This window comes from Tamandua tetradactyla, chromosome 4, assembly GCF_023851605.1.
Source record: "Tamandua tetradactyla isolate mTamTet1 chromosome 4, mTamTet1.pri, whole genome shotgun sequence".
Classification (NCBI taxonomy): Eukaryota; Metazoa; Chordata; class Mammalia; order Pilosa; family Myrmecophagidae; genus Tamandua; species Tamandua tetradactyla.
The window spans coordinates 15,722,567-15,739,215 of record NC_135330.1 but is presented as its reverse complement, the minus strand read 5'-3'; the positions used below and the strand labels follow the sequence as shown (position 1 = coordinate 15,739,215).

Below are 16,649 nucleotides of genomic sequence, written 5' to 3'. Positions count from 1 at the left end.
CACCTACAAACAGCCCCCCAAATTGGTAAGTAAACCTCTTAGAGCTTCTAAAAAATAGTCTTTGGGTCAAGCCATGAAAACAGAATCCAGTAACTGCTTGGCAGCACAGCCTATGAAGTCTCTCTTAATCCCAGTTAAATTAGCCAACTGACTAATAGTGAAGGAGTAGACAAGTGCCTTCAGTTTCCTGCAAACCCTTCAGTCCACACCCAGTGAATTTCACCTAAAAGTTCTGAACCTATAAGCACTAAACAGAGATACATATGTATTAATATAATCACTGTCACCTGATTTCAGATTTCATAAACCATGTACAAATATCACAGTTAGGCCAAATTTGATAAAATCTTCAGGAAGCCATATGTTCAACACATGATGTCCTTTCAGCCCTCCAATCCTATCCTTCTGCGTGGCCAACCCAGGGGAAACCCAGAAATTTCAACCCCCTCTCACTACCAGTGTTAAAACAAAAAAGTGGCAAGTACATTTTGTCCCATTCTCAGGTCTCCCCACTGGTATCTCCTGTCCTAGACGGCGGCACTCAGAATTCTTTTCCTCATACATTCAATTCACCCCAACTGGCTCCCACCAGGCAGTCCCAATCACTATCCTCACCGGAGGCTCCCCCAGCTCCCAGTTTGGCATAAGAGCCCCCTGCAACCCCCTCCATAAGGACCTGCCTCGAGAACCTCTAGGCCCTTATCCACCACTAGCGAGGCCCCGCCCCCAACCCAAATCGCCGTGACACCCCCCTGGACGGCAGGCATTCGCCCCAGACCTCCTCCCCATCTGGCTGTCCTCAGCCACCGAGCCCACCACCGAGCCGGCGGCCCAGGCTAGCCCCACTCCGGCCGGGTCGGACTGCGAGGAGCACACGGCCGGTTGCGGGTGTGCTGGCGGGCGCCTCGGCGCGTGACAGGCTGGCCGCGCTGTGCACCGCGTATTCGCGCCTGTGTGCGTGGCTGTGGAAGCGTGTGTGCGGCCGGATCAGGCCCTCCGCCCGCCCCCACGGCTCCCGAGCCCCGCCATCCCCCTCCAGGGCTGTGGAGGAAGGAGGCGACACCCGGGCTGGGGGCCCTCTCACCCACCTCCCTCCGCGCGACCACGACTCGGCCCGGCTCCGGCTCCCTCTACGCGGCCACTCTTCAGCGTCCCGCGCCGGTTCCGAATATATACCCTCATCCGGGGGGGGGGGGCCGGGGCCGCGGGGCGGGCCGGCAGCGGGGGCCGAGAAGAGGTCGGGGCCGGGCCACCCCGCCCCTCTCTCGCCGCGTTGGGAGGCTGCGGACGCGGGAAGGAGCCGCCACCGCCCGCCCCCGACACGTCAGCCGGGGGAGTGCAGGCGACGAGGCGGGCGCTGAGAGGGACGCTGCGGCTGGGGGCGGGGCCTATGCACGCCACTCATTCTCTTGCCCAATGGGGATGCGGACGGGCGTCCTGTTAGCAGATGGCCCCGCCCCTCCAGCGCGCTCGGGGCTGGGGGAGACAAGTACGCCCACTAGGCGGGTGGAGGCCGAACCCCCTGCTAGGGAGACGCCGGGCGTAGTCCTAAGAGCCCTGACGTCACGGGGTTGTACAATGAGGTGCCGGGGCGCGGCTGTTAATCGTCCCCTAAGACCAGGGACTTGGGGCGCACACCCTTCTCGGAAGAGGATTTCGTAGTTGCGCCGGGCGCTGCATCCCAGGGAGGGCGGATTTCCGACCGCCCCCGCCGTTAGCTGGGAAAGCAGCCACGGGTTTCTCGGCGGAGAATCCTCTAGGGCGGGTCGGACGCGCCCTCTGGCCTTGAGCATATTGGTTCGTCCCGAGTTCAGCAGACGCGTGGCAGGATTCAGACTGTCTTTCGGTTTGGTTAGATTTTAGGACCCAGGGAGGTGAAGCCTGGCCAACTTGCTTTTGCACAGGCAGGAGCGACTGGAGAGCGGAAATGCAAGCAAAAGTAGTGAAAAGCGCGCTAGTGAAAGTGAGCCCAGGGGCCAGCTTTGTGTGACTTGAGGACCTTGCTGTCCCTCGGTTTTCGGCACTAAAATGGTGGCTGGAGTGGATGACCTCTTTATAGGTGCCTGTTGTGTAATATCTGCCCTGTTAAATAACCTTGTGTGGGTGGCACATGGAGACCAGAAGCTGTGTTTACTTTGAAGGTATTGCACTTTTCTTTGCACAGCTTTTGCAAGAAATCCAAACACCTGGATTTTACATAACACCCATTGTAAAGACGTTCGGGCATTTAGGTCCTTTATTCTATCTTTTGAGGGCAAGACCGTTTTCATTGCCTTTATCAATTGCAAAATCAGCCACCACATCAAATAACAACAGAACAACTTACAGTTGATAAGCAATGCTATAGACATACCTTCAGGAGATTGAATATTCTCCATCTTTCATGATCGCAGAAATTCATCCATTGGAAAGTTTTATATAGGGTAGTGGTTAAGAGCAGGTGATCGTGAGCTAGTTAACTCTTGTACACTGGTTTTCTCATCTATAAAATACAGATAATAACAATACCCTTAGGGTTGTGAGAATTAAATCAGTCTGTACAGGTGAAATATTTAGAACAGAGTAAAAACAATGAATTTTAGTTATGGATATCTGTTGAGTGCTTACTCTGTTCAAGGTTCTGGATACCTTGATGTACTTATCATCATCTAGAATACCTTTCTTTAGATCCCTGATGCCATAAGGAACACTTCTCTCAAATCTTTCTTGATAATGAAATCATTCCCATTTTAATGATCCCAAGGTCCCACGTAAAGAGACCCAGAAGTATGCCCACAATGGTGTAGCCGAAAGTACCATCGTGATGTTTAATGATGGAAAGAGGGAAGAGAGTTTAAGACAGTTGCTTTCTAAAAATGCACTGACTTCTTCTACACTTGGATTCCCTGAGAAAGAAAGAATCAGGGTTTAGAAAAATAAGAACCAGGAGCCTAGCTTCAAAAACATAATTCTGTGCTTAGTGGTGGTATGACCTTGGGTGAGTCATTCGACCTCCATAAACTCCAGTTTCCTCCTTTATAAAATGAGGATTATATCTGTTTCACCTGGGTGTAACAAGAATTAAATGAGAAAGAACATGAGAGTACCCGGCCTATTATAGGCATTCTATATATCTTAAATGAATAAATAAATAAAGGGTGCAATCATTATCAAAGGGTGATTTAAAGGAGAAAAGCTGGAGTCCAGCACTAGTGTTTTTAATGAACTATTGTAAAATCACATTTTGACTTTTATCCTTTTGGTTAGTTTTCTGTTCCTAATCATTAGGCACAAAAAAATAAGACCTTATTCTCCCCCTGCCAGCAAACTATTCAGAAGCTTCTTACACCTAAGGATTATTTCTGTTCTTCAAAAATATTTATTATATACCTGGTCTTTTAAGAGCTAATGGTGGAGTCACTGTCCAGTCCCGGTCTATGGTGCCGGTGCAGGAAGAGCGCGCCCTGGGCGGCTTGACTTGACTGGCGGCAGCTCAACGACTACAGCGATGGAGGGACGTGGAGGGGACGGTGGCCAGGGAGGGGCCCCCAAAGCCAGTGGCACGCGGAGGAAGAAGGGTCTGGGGCTTCTGGCCATGGCATTCCTGTCATCTACAACGTGGTAATGATGGCCGGGTGGCTCGTTATAGCAGTTGGTCTGGTCAGAGCCTATCTGGCTCAGGGCAGCTACCATAGCCTTCCTTCCAAACTGGAGCCTTATTGGAGATTTTGCATTGTGCAGCAGGAATTGTTTCATCTTCTGTTGTCCTGACTTCTTTCCAGGTGATGTCAAGAGTTCTTCTGACACGGACGGTAGCACATAGCATCAGAGAGATGCAGAGTGAAGGCAGTGTCCTCCTGTTTGCTGTTTCCTGGACAATTACAGAAATTATCCATTACTGCTTTTACACATTCAGTCTGTTAAACCATCTGCCTCACCTCATCAGGCGGGCCAGTTTTTCTCCAGTTATACTTCCATATGATATACCAGAGAGGAAAGGTCCTTTCTCATACTCTTCAGTCATCTTCAACACAAATTCTTGTATTCTTCAACGCAAGAAGTCTGAATGGTTCCTGCTTTCCATCTCCCCCCCCATAAAAACTCTTCAGTGATCAAAAAAATGCTGCAGCTGTTTTTGCCTTCCCAACATGTTTCATAGAACATAAGGACTTTTTTAAATATTAAGAAATAAAAATAAAACCAAAATCCACTGTCATATGGGCCTGGGACATTTTTTTTTTTAAAGCTGTTACATAAAACATCCTGACTAGTCTGTTTCAGAATGCTCTTTCAACCAGAAATTCCTGTTATGTACGATGTCAATAGAAAGAGATTTGGTATTTTTATATCCTCCTATTTCCTGTCTGTATCTGATAAAGACCTGTCAATACTAAAGAGTTACAGTCTTGGGTACTGATGTACCAACTGAATGACCTGCTGGCATAAATTGCATGCCCAGCTCGCAGTAAGTTATGTCTCTGTCTGCAGTGTGTTTAGCTTTCCCTTTTCAAACTTGAATGCATGCTGGAAACTATTTTCAAAGGGACAAACTTTGTTCTCTGGAATGCTCTGAGGTTACGACTGGGATCTGTCCTATCATATCTAGTGAATAAATTAAACTGTATTTGCCTGTGAAGCTTTGGGGTAGTGCCCATAAGCAGAAAACAGCTTGAACCCTTTTGTTCGTTTTCAATTGAGTCAATACTGCCTGCCACTAAGAAGTGTGCTTGAATTTAATAAGTTTGTGTACTGTGAAGAACCTACTTTATCGAGGCTCAGCCTCAATCATACGTTAATAAAATAACAGTTCTCAGAAAAACAAGGATCGATAGCTACAAAGTGATGAGTACCTTTCACAGTACCATTCTCAGAACACCTCTGAATAATGTATTTGCCAATATCTTATTCTTATTTATAGACCTGGAACCAATGCCGTCACAGGAATAGGGAATCAGTTATTGAAAGCATATGGAAGATGTTGCTTTAGAAATATAATCTGGAAAAACGCTAAGGAATAATTTGTTATAATTAATATAATATAGTAATAGTTGTTATTGATACTATACTTTTAATTTTCATCCTACTATTCTATTTGGATACTTTTCCTAATTTTACCTAGATGTTCAGGATGGGCAGTCATGAGCTAAAAGTAGTATCATCCATACATGTAGTAGCAGCCAATAAATATTTGGTTCAGATGGAGGTTGTCTAATTAAAATAATATTTTCATGCCATTTAAATGCTCATCTGTGTATTTAAAACCCTTCAAGGAAAGGTCGGATGGAAATGTAAACCCAAGTTTAGATGCTCACTAGATTTTAATTCAGTGTGTTTTTTGTGGAGCCCTATTTCAGAGATTTTTGTGGTGTGGGTTGATCTTTAAAACTTTAAAAGTCTGTCTTATTGAGTAGACAGATAAAATCTAAAAGGAAAAAATGGTTGAAATATCTGAAAGGAAAAATGGTTAAAATATAATTACTAATATCAGAAGACTCTCACAATGGAAAAATATTTTAAATGTTTATTTCATAGAAGCTTGAAAATTAAGACAAAAATGAGAAAAAATATACAGCCTAAAATTTAATGCAGGGAAGTCCCATGTGAGACTTGGAGAGGACTAGAGTAGTAATTGGTTTCTTCAAGCATTTGTCCAGTACAGACGTTTAAAAATGGCATACAAACAAGAAATAGTGAGCAACCAGTGGTTTACCAGGGTTACTAGGAACCCAAGATTTTGGGAAATGCCAGAGAAGGATAGAAATGTCAAAATTGGTAAGAGATTTAGAGTCATGTTTCATGACAAAAAGTTCAAATTGAACTATGCTGTGGATAAAAGAAGGCACCCCTTCAACCACAGCACTTATGCAGGACTTGAAACGCTTTTATGACTTTTCATATTCTGATTCACATCTCTCGGAGGAAGAGCCTAGGACCAAACAAAGCCTAGGACCAAAACAAAATGAAGAAGAAGAAAAAAAAAAATCCCAGCCTACAAAAGGAATAGATCAAAAAATCTAGTTGAGGAGAAAAAGAGAAAGAAAGCAACCAGGAAAATGAATCTGAAGGATTCTGGAAATAAAAATGAATTAGATAATTCTGAAAGAATACAGAAAATGAAAAAGTCACATAAATCTAAGAAGATAAATGCAAAAATAAGTCCCAAGAAGAATAACAAAGAATTTACACACACAAACACACACACAAAAAAGTACAAAAGAGAAAAAAGACATTGCTCTACAAGGTACTAACTTGTTTCCCCGAGAAAAATTAAGGACAGTAGTCTCTGGCATTACTGAAATTGTGAAATCTCCCAAGGTCAAGTGCCCTGAGACAAGAAAAGAAATGCAATCAGAGACGAAAACGCAACAGATCGTGAAGCATTTGATTAAGATACTCCAGAGAAAGATTCAGGAAGTGCTAGTGAAATGGAAGATGATGAAGACTCTGAAGATGAAGTAGGGGTTGGTGCAGGTCAGATGCTGCTTTTGCTGATGAGGAGGATGAGGAGGATGAGGAGGATGAAACATTCTTGTAGAGAGTTAGATAACAATGCTTCTCGGGCTGATGAGATTACACATCGGTTCTGCACTTTGCAATGTGAATTGGGATAGATTAAAGGCAAAAGATTTGCTGGCTCTGTTCAATTAATTTAAACCTAAAGGAGGTGTTGTATTTTCTGTAAAGATAAATCCTTCAGAGTTTGGAAAGCAACGGATCAAGGGAGAGCAGGTTCAAGGACCATTTGGATTATTAAGCATTCCCAAAGCTGCCCATGAAAAGGACTAAACCTCTAGAGAAAAATTGAGAGATTAGCAATTCAAAGAACTGAAGCACTATGATGCAGTAGTAGCCTGATTCTCCTGAAACAGCTGGTAGAATTTATTCCAGGCCATTGTGGTGGCCTGGATTTCAAAAGTAATTGTTCCTTCATAGATCAGATGATATTACTTTGGATGATGCGCCCAAGGACGTAGCCTCAGAAGTGGATTTAACAGCATATAAACCAAAATATCTCACATCTGCTGCAATGGGAACATCTACGGTGGAGGTCACATGGCATGAGACTGACGGTGAAAGAATCACAGCACTTAACAGGAGAATTAAAAAGGAAGAGCTTTTGAACATGGGTTTTCAAGCCTACTTAGCTTCCTGTAGTGAAGATGAAGAGGAGATGGAGGCAATATAGAAGATGATGGGAAAACAAAGAAAAGTTAAAGGGATGATGAAGAATAAATTGCTAAATATAGGCAGCTTTTGCAAGGTATTCAAGAAAAAGAAAAGAAAGGCAACGAAAACAATATGGAAAAGGAAATTAAATGGGTTCCAGGTCTTAAAGAGGGAGCAGAAGAGGTGGTCAAAAAGCAACTGGAAGGAAAGGATAAACTGACCCCTTGGGAAGAATTCTTAGAGAAGAAGAAAGAGAAAAAAAGACTGAGAAAGAAACAAAAGTTTCTTGCTGAAGAGACCAGTGACGATGACCTGCCCCTGATGTTGATTGGAATGACTCAAACTTTGCCAAAGAAGTTTTAAAAAATAGGTATAAAGAAAAAAATCAGTGAAATCTATGAAAGATGGCACATCTCCAGAGGAAGAAATTGAAAGAGAAAAACAAAAGGCTGAGATGACTTTGCTTATGATGGATGAGGAAGAGGGCAGCAAGAAACACTTCAGTTACAAGACTGTGGAGCAAAAAGAAGAAAAAACAGTTTATGTAAAAGAAGGAATCATTAGAGGATGTCTCTGAGGTAAGTATTAAAAATGCTTGGTTTCAAGCAATGTATACTTCCCACTTGTTCAATTTGGATCCCTCAGATCCCAGTTTCAGAAAAACAAAAGCTATGGGGGAAAAAATCCTTGAGGAGAAAGCCCAGCAAAGAGAACAAAAGGAACAAAAACTTATTCAGGCCATAAAGAAAAAAGAGGTCGAGATTCAAAAGGAATCACCAAAGAAGTCCATTGATCCTGCTTTGTCGATGTTGAGCAAGTCTGTAAAAAAGAAAACAGAGCCGTTTCAAGCAAGAAAAAAGCAAAAAATAAAAAAACCTGGGTGTTACTTCTTTTTTCTTCTCCCAACATACACAGAAATAGTGAGGGAATATTTATTGGGAACAAAGCTACCTTTCAAGAATATGAATAAAATATCCTCTGATCATTGTAAAATTCCTACCCATAAATAATTATTGGTCCTAATTGTAGATGGTTGAAAGATTTGTACTGTAGATTCTCATAGATGAACCGTAATTAATTTGAATTATCCAAATTAAAGAATTTATACATTTTTTTTAATGAAACTCAGTTCATACTAATAGAATGTTATCTCTTTTAGAACTATTTTCAATTCTCTGTAAAAATTAGAACCGGGTCCAGTTAAGTCTGTGTAAGGATTAGGGACAATTTGAAAATATGTATTTGTAATACATTAATTTCTCTGGAAGCGGTAGACAGATTTAGATATCTATTAAAATAATTTATTTTTCTAATCTTAAAGGATGGAAGCTAAGAACTTTCCTTTGTAGTTTGGACATATTTCTTATAGTTTATTAAATTAATAAATAAAAGTGCAAATTATTCATTAAAAATTAATGCAGAGAGGTGTACAATACATTATTTTTTAACTGAACACTAAAATTCTGCTTCTTAAATTCAGCACCGTGGGTGTATTGTTATTAGAACCTGTTCTTGAACTCATAAGAAAAAACATGTCAGAAAGATAATTTTTCATGCTTCTCTTCTTTTAGATTCTCAAAAGATACTTCCAGTGTAAAATAGAATCAGTTTGGGTTAGATCAGTCTTATTATTTTACTTGGTTAAATGTTTTCCAATTTTATTTGGGATGGTTGTAGAAGAAGGAATAAAAATGCAAGTTTCCCAGGAGTAGTAAGACTGGATTTTTACTCTGTCCTCTTAGAATCTGTCACTATTTGTGAAAAACAGGCTGTCTCAAACAGTGATATTATTTGAAACTGAATTTTGGTAACAAGAACACAGAAAACAACTCCCTTTTTAAAAAGGGTCTCAACCTCATGGTGTATTTTTGCCCAGCATTTAAAATACTCGTGGCAGATAAGAAACACATTATTAGAGGGTATCGTGTCCTTCAGTAACCTCTCTTCATAACGGGTTTCTTTATCCCTAACATGAATTAATTTCTCATTTGAAGTGGTGGTGTTCTTTGATAAATTGAGAACATCCAACACCACCAAACATCACATCTTCTCACAAAGTGCAAATGAAGAATGGGATGTTTTGGTGGGTGTTTCATCAGACTTAGCAGTTTCGTTTCAGGGCATTGTCAGAGGCATCATCTTCACAGCTACACACCTGATGACATGTTTCAGATCCCCCTGCCCCTCCCCCATGCAGGAGTCTTCTGGCACAGAAAATTCTTGGAGGTATGCATTAGTGCTTTGTAGATAGAAGCTGTTAATCTGCATCTTGCAGTGTTCTGTCTGCTGGGATAGGGATCATTCATTTAACATCTACTGACCATTGTCAAAGGCACCGTTGAGAGTTAGGGAATAAAGCACTATCCTCCCAGATGAAAAGGTTCATCTGGAGCGAGGAAAAGTTTAGAAGATGTAGAGTTAAAGAGATCATTCCCTCATATTATAATAATAGGTTGGCATTGATGTGGTCCAACCTGCAAATTATTTTCAATTCTGAGTCTCAGATAAAACACCAAATTCAGTATATACTGCTCCCTTGAAATTTGGGTAAAAAAAAAATTATACAACCATTTATACAGCCATTTTTTGTATTTTTTCTATGTTGTGAAAATCAAAACTGTAATTTTATAAGTCTTCGATTCACTAAAATTATTTAATTTAAATGTATTTTCTGTATATTTAGAAATAAGGAATTCACAGACTATGCTTACACTTTCTATGCATGCATTTGGAACCTATTTTTACCTGATAAGGTTAATCTAGTAAAAAGTTGTATTCTTTAAATAGTGATCTGTGTTAAATTTTAAAATAAACTGGTATGTGCTCTGTCTGGATTTAATTTAAAAAAAGAGAGAGAGAACTAATGGTGAAGAATGAGGCAAGGACACTCACTCTACCTGTGATAAAACAATACACGGAAGGCATCAGTCGCTGCAATTAGATATAGAGAAATCATAAGAGACTCAAAAATTAGGAAAGAATAATAAAACTACTTCTATTTGCAAGTGATATGAGATTATTCCTGGAAAACCCTAGAGAATCAATGATAAGTCTAATTCAAACTATAAAATAATTCAGTAAGGTAACTGGCTAAATAAACAGAAATCAATAGCTTTCATATATACAAACAATAATCAGTTAGAAGATAAGGTAAGGAAAGTCCCAGTTACAATAGCAACAAAAAATTAAATAATTAGGAATAAAACTAGCATAAAATTTGTAAAACCTTTATGAAGAATACTGTAAAACCCTCCTGAAAGCCACAGAAGATACTTGATCAGATGGAAAGACGCACTTTGTTAATTTATAAATTAAACACAATCACAATGGAATACCAACAAGCTTTATATAGAATTAGGCAAGTTGATACTAATGTTCCAATGAAAAAATAAACATTCAGGAATAGCTAGGAAAACACTGAAAAAGGAAAATAATGCCGGAATAAAAGATAAAACTAGATCCGTACTTCACACTATGCACAAAAGTAAGCTCCAAATGGATCACTGATTGAAGGGAAAATATGAAGTCAAACAAATAATAGAGAATATGTAATATTATACAACAAAAAAAAAAACAGAAGAAGAAAAAGAAAAGAAAGAGCTCTATGAACCGATGGAGTGATTTTCAGGATAAATCATTACATGAGAAAAAGTAAAATGCAAAGAAAGTATACATAAAGGAATGAAGAGAAAATAAGAAAATAAACAAATATCCACTTATTTTTGTGAAAAGAAACACAAGAAGAGAAAACAGAAAGCAATGAGAGCAAAATGGGATGGGTAAAAATCTATTGGAAGGAAGGGGGGTGGATAGACACTTTTCTAAATATACCTTTTATATACTTTGCCTTTTGGAATCATGTTAGTGCTTGATATATATTAATTTAATTAATTATTAATTTAATATATTTAATGAAAATCAGTGAGGAAGGGGGTTGAACCCTGAAATAGAAAATGTAAACAAATCAGCTTAACCATGTCTTAGCTACCACACTGCAGGGGGAAAATGGAGCTAACCCAAGTAACTTTTGAACATAGTATTTTTTTTACAGCTTCATGAGTTATCTTACAATATACCACAGATATTTAAAGTGTATAATTTGATGAGTTTTGACATATTAATACACCTGTGAGGGTAGTATTTTCGTGATATCCTCTCAATCTAAGGACAAAAGAAACTGTAAACAAATTTTAAACTCTATTACTTTTGCTTTTCACAGCGGTATGGGCTAGCAATTTCAAAACTGTTTTTGGTATATTGTAGAATTGAGCAAATGATTGGAAATACAGAGGATAACAAGAGATGAGATTTTTTTTACCAAAGAAAATTGCAAATATGGAAAGAGGGAGAGACTGGAATTAATTCTTAAGTGCAAGATTAGAATTAGAGTTAATATGAACTCATAGTATTTAATTTAAATATGTATACATGATAGAATTGTGTGTGTGCATATATATATGTATATACATACAAATGCACACTTACTTCTCAGTTCTGCTTCCTGAGAGGGCCTCAAATTACCACTTTTACAGTAGCAATGAGCACACCTAGTGCTCAGGTCTTAGTTTCTAAATACCATTGCACTCTAAAAGGAAACAAGTTTCCTTGGAGAAATGTCTAATTTCAGACCTAGAACACTGAGCAAGAAAGTCAGGAAGTGCCCCCCAAGATAATGGAAACATGCAAAAATGGCACAGTAACCAGCTTGAAAGGACTGCTATCAGCCATACTGATGCTCAGACAATTTGTGCGTCAATATTAAAAAATTACAGTAATGTTTTATAACCCATTGAATAAAATATGATTTCATGGAGCACTTTGATACAAATAAACAAATTAATGGCAAAGAATGGAAAGTTCTTTCTAGTAGAATGCCAACTAGTAAGTGCAGAACAAATGCTGGAGTTAGCAGTCATTGTAGCAATAACTGATTCAGGCAAGAATCACCAATGGATGCTAAAACTAGTATGAAATTTGGATAATGAAAAGATATTCACAGAGTTAAAGTATCTTCCCCCAAATTATTAATTAAGATGGGATATCCACTTAACACTGCAGAAACCTGACAGATATTGCCATAATCAAATGATCAAAGTTTACATCATCAATGATGGCACAAAGTGACCTTATGTGTTTCCTGATATGATGCCTAAGGACACAATATCACCTCTATGGTTATTACTGCTCAAAATGTTTATTCTCAATCTAATCATGAGAACATTTGACAAACCCAAGTTGAGGAACATTCTACAAAATAACTGGCTTCACTCTTTTAAAATATCCAGTTCATGAAAGACAAAGGCTGGGACATGATTCCAGATTAAGGGAGATTAAAAGTATGTGCTATTGAAATGTAGGTTTGTGTCCCAGACCCAGAAAAAGAAATAGCTATAAAGGATATTACTGGATTAATTTACTAAATTTGAATATGAATTTTGCATTAATTTGTAGCATTGTGTCAGTGTTAAATCTTCTGAACATTGTATTGTGTTATGTAATAGAATGTCTTTGCTCTTAAGAAATATATTGAAAGGTCTGCAATTAATTCTTAAATGGAGTCAGAAAAAAATGTGTAAATACATAGTCTCCCTTTCTCTTCCTCTCTCTCTCTCTACCTTTCCCACACACCCAAATACACACAGAATGAGAGGGAGACAAATTGATAATGCAAAGAAGGAAAATAATAACAATTACAAAATTTATGGAAAGAGTACATGAAACTTCTTTAAACTATTCTGTAGTTTTGATGTAAGGTTGACATCATATAAAAATTAGAAGATACAAAAAAAGGACTTAATGGTGAAAGTCCTCCTTATGGTGGAGTTCAAAAGGAAAATCTCTAACTGAAGAAGCATACAGCTCTGGAGAAAAAGGATCAGGTGTGTGATGGTCGACAGAGCAGTTTGCCTGTTCCATGCTGCATGCCCTTTGGCACCCATTCAGAATGCCACATCACCCACCACGATGCTATTTATGGTGGCAACTGTGTTTCCTTGGAACTAGAATGATGAGGATGGAGAAGTGTTTTTCTGTAACTCTCACTCTTCCGATTGAAATTAGTGAGAAATAATGTTGTGCAATGTGGAACCTGTTGTGCAATGCGGGGATGGCCCAGCATCTATGGATATTTACATGGAAGTCCCAGAGATTGAGCTATACTCTTAAAAGCAAACTGGTATATTTGCAGCATTCAATGGGGGAAAAAAATGTTCACTCATACTGTGTTTCTTGTGTTATTCTGTGCCAGACCTTGTGAAAGTTCCTTGGGGAATCATAAGACAAATCTGTGTCCTTGAGAAATGTATAATGCAAGTATAGAGTGAGGGTAGATGTTCCCCATTCAAGGTAGGTGTCAAAAACAATGCAACAAATGCACAGATAGAGGACTTCAGCGTTCAGGGGAGGGAGAGAATAAAGGAGTGAGAGAGTTCTGTAAAGGAATAGGCCATTAGGGTTTGAGATAGAGGTGGCCTGTGAAGGACAGTCTCTCTTCCAGTCCAGCCTTGAGGATAGGGGCATTTATGAGCAGGTTGTGTGTTTACCTACTGTCAACACCTTCTCCTTTTCTAACTCCTGCTGCCTCCTTAGTGAAGGAGACCAAGGAATTTGTACTCAGATAAAGAATTTAGAAAGTGAGATAAGGGGTATTAAATAAATAATCGTTGAAATTTCAAATTTACAAATAAATTCACACTCACAGGAACTCAGATTAAGATTAAGAACATGTTTTTGTTGGGGTACATAATTTAATCTGAACTCCCTGAACTTTAGTTTTTTCATCTACAAAACTGAGACAATAATAAAATATATTTCATAGGGTTGGAAAGAGCGGTGCAAAAAGAGAGAAAAAAGGAGAAAGGGCCCAGTACACAGTAGGTATTCAATACATGAATGACAGAAGGAAAGAAAGAGGAGAGGGAAATAAAGAAAGGGAATGAAAAGAAGGGAAATGGAGTGGTCTTCTATATTAAAAATATAGAACCATGATTCCAGGAGAGAGATTTTGAATGGGCGGTCACTGAGAACAAATTCAAAAATTCAGATGAATATACAATAGTAGGCCTTATGTCTTGTCTTTTAGGGACAATGAGATTATGATGATTTGTATATTCTTTTGGAAGCTTTTTTAGTGAATTATCTACATTTACTAAAGTAAAATTTATTTTACAGTTAGGAAAATACTTTCTTTTTTTTTAAATTTCAGAAAAAGTACAACTAATAAAAGAGTCTGCTTGTTTGATTGTTTTTCCTTGCAGTTGTGTGGGATATATGCCAGTGTGCCCAGACTTTTGTGCCTCGGCCAACCAATGATGACCCACCCAGATGTTTTTAAAAAGTGGGCTGGTATTAGCAATGCCATTCCAAAGGACTACTCCCTTTGCGGTCCTCAATGTAATGGCCCCAGCTTGTCCACTGAACTTCCAGCTTGTCCACTGAACTTCTAATTGTCCAGCTTATTTCCCAGGAGTCCCTACTATGCTCTGGAAGTCTGGCTCATTTCAAGTCTGAAGTCAACGCAAGGTCTGCATATTCGTGAGATCACTGTTTCCAGGAGACAACAAACTAATGGGCAGTGACGGGACAAGGTTTTGACTTTCCTGTTGATAGCTTCTTACAACATAAATACTTCATTCTCCCAGGAGATCACCCTGACCCCTCCCACACACTAGGTCTTCTGTAACTCGGGGTGTGTTTTGAAACATTCTGAAGTGACTAATCTACCCTTCTAAATGTGGAATTTTTTTTTTATTCAGTGTTTTCCACATCGTCCTAAGGCATATGTAATTCTTCAGAGGGTTTGAGGCTAGAAATTTGCCTGAGGGGGTCTTTGAGCATCTACGGTGTTATGTTAGATGCTAGGAGTGAGATACAAAGTTGAGTAAAAGTACAGCCCATCAAAAAGGTTTCTAATCTGGTAAGTGTACTAAAAACATACTGGAATGAAGGTTCCGGGAAGATGGCGAAATAGGCTAGACCCAGTTCACCCCTGCTACAGGGAACAGCTAGAGAAGCGACAGAAAAACGACTGGGACAGCAATTCCAGGGTGTGAGTGACCTGGGAGGGTCTTCTACAAAACCTAGAGAGGCCCTGGTTGCAAAAGGTGAAAAATTGAGATGCAGAGAACCAGAGACCATCCAACATCAGGCCAACAGCCTAATGCACCCCTTTCCAAATGGAGGCCCGGAGTCCTCAGGAGTGCACAGCCAGGGAGACAGGGACTAGGAAGTAAGCCAAGCCATGCTCCTTCAAGGAGCCACACCCACGCACCACCTCCCCCGCAGCCCACGACTCCTTCCACACCCCACGCAACTGAACCCCAACACCTGACCTCCCCACTGTGCTCCAAGCACCCCTGCCCGGACATCCCCAATGCATCCCTGCTCCACACCCCCACCCCACACGTACACATGCTCATCTGACCCAGCCCAACCCACTTCTCCCACACAGGTGCACAGCCTTGCCCTACCCCTCCTGAAACCTGCACATCTGAGTCCAACCCCTCACAACCACCTCGCACTCCCTGTGCCCACCCCCCTGCAGGCAGCCACCTGTGCATACAAGCTGCAGGCACTCACCTTTATAACCAGGTCACACCCACCCTTCCCAGCTCTGCACATGCATACATCAGCATCCCACCCCTCTCCCAAACCCACACACATGTATGCACGCACCCCCACCAAGCACCTCCAACTATGGGTAAGTGCTGACTTGTGCATCTGGGCCACAACCATCCCCAGCCTATGCAGGCCACAACACCTCACTGCCCCTGAGCTCTGCACATGCGCACAACAGGGCCCACCCCCTCCAGACAAGCAGGTGAGCTCAGCAATGTCATCCCAAGCATCCGACTTCTTGAACCTTGTGCCCCCCTCCTTGCCCCCCCACCACATACACACCCTTGCCCCAGGCACCCAGCTTCCACACCTGGTAGATGCTCACATGCCCATCTGTGCCACATAAACCCCACCCTGCATACACACCTGCGTCAGGGCCCCAGCCACCCGACATCACCTGCCCCTTACCCACCTTCCTCAAGCCCCAGGACACCTACACCTGCTGCAAGCCCTGTGCCCCTCCCTGCACACTAGTGCATCCGCATCCTGGCCCCCATAGACATCTCCATCTATATAACGACACACCTGTGCCCTGCCCTCCTTGTGCCCTGACCCCTGTGCCCTGTACCCCACATCCTGATACCCATGACCTCCACACTCCATGCACCCAACCACACCTGCCTGGGCATCAGTGCCAGCGCATCTGCACAGCGCCCACCTCCATCTGCCACCCGCCACACTCTACCTGTGTGTTCCCCATACCATGCTCTGCTCCCGTGCTCCAAGGCCTGACTGAGCTCCACCCTGCCACCACAGCCCTGCACCACACCTCCACAGGCCTGCGCCCTGCACCCCATGCTCACAGGCACCCGCGTAAGGTCCCTGACCAGTGCCTATACCTGCACGGTAACCCAACACTGCACTGTTGTGCCCCACCCCACGCCCAC

The 16,649-nt window shown here is 41.2% G+C and overlaps 1 protein-coding gene and 2 pseudogenes across 7 annotated transcripts in view; 2 read left to right on the top strand and 1 right to left on the bottom strand.

The window, feature by feature from the left end:
* Window positions 1–1,296, bottom strand: part of UAP1 (UDP-N-acetylglucosamine pyrophosphorylase 1) — a 43,702-nt gene extending 42,406 nt beyond the window's left edge. For 3 of the 7 annotated variants that reach the window (XM_077156723.1, XM_077156726.1, XM_077156727.1), the window contains exon 1: window positions 1,089–1,206. Coding sequence is in view for 2 of the 7 variants with exons in the window: in XM_077156729.1 (XP_077012844.1) it covers window positions 1,089–1,182 (94 nt within the window). In the remaining 5 variants the exon portion in view is untranslated. Of the gene's footprint in view, window positions 1–778; window positions 906–1,088 lie in introns of those variants that run through there. The other 4 variants (XM_077156729.1, XM_077156728.1, XM_077156724.1 and 1 more) reach the window with 4 other exon arrangements.
* A 631-nt stretch (window positions 1,297–1,927) lies between these two features.
* On the top strand, window positions 1,928–4,189 carry LOC143680176 (very-long-chain (3R)-3-hydroxyacyl-CoA dehydratase 2 pseudogene; annotated as a pseudogene).
* A 1,459-nt stretch (window positions 4,190–5,648) lies between these two features.
* On the top strand, window positions 5,649–8,156 carry LOC143680175 (ESF1 homolog pseudogene; annotated as a pseudogene).
* The last annotated feature ends 8,493 nt before the right edge of the window (window positions 8,157–16,649 follow it).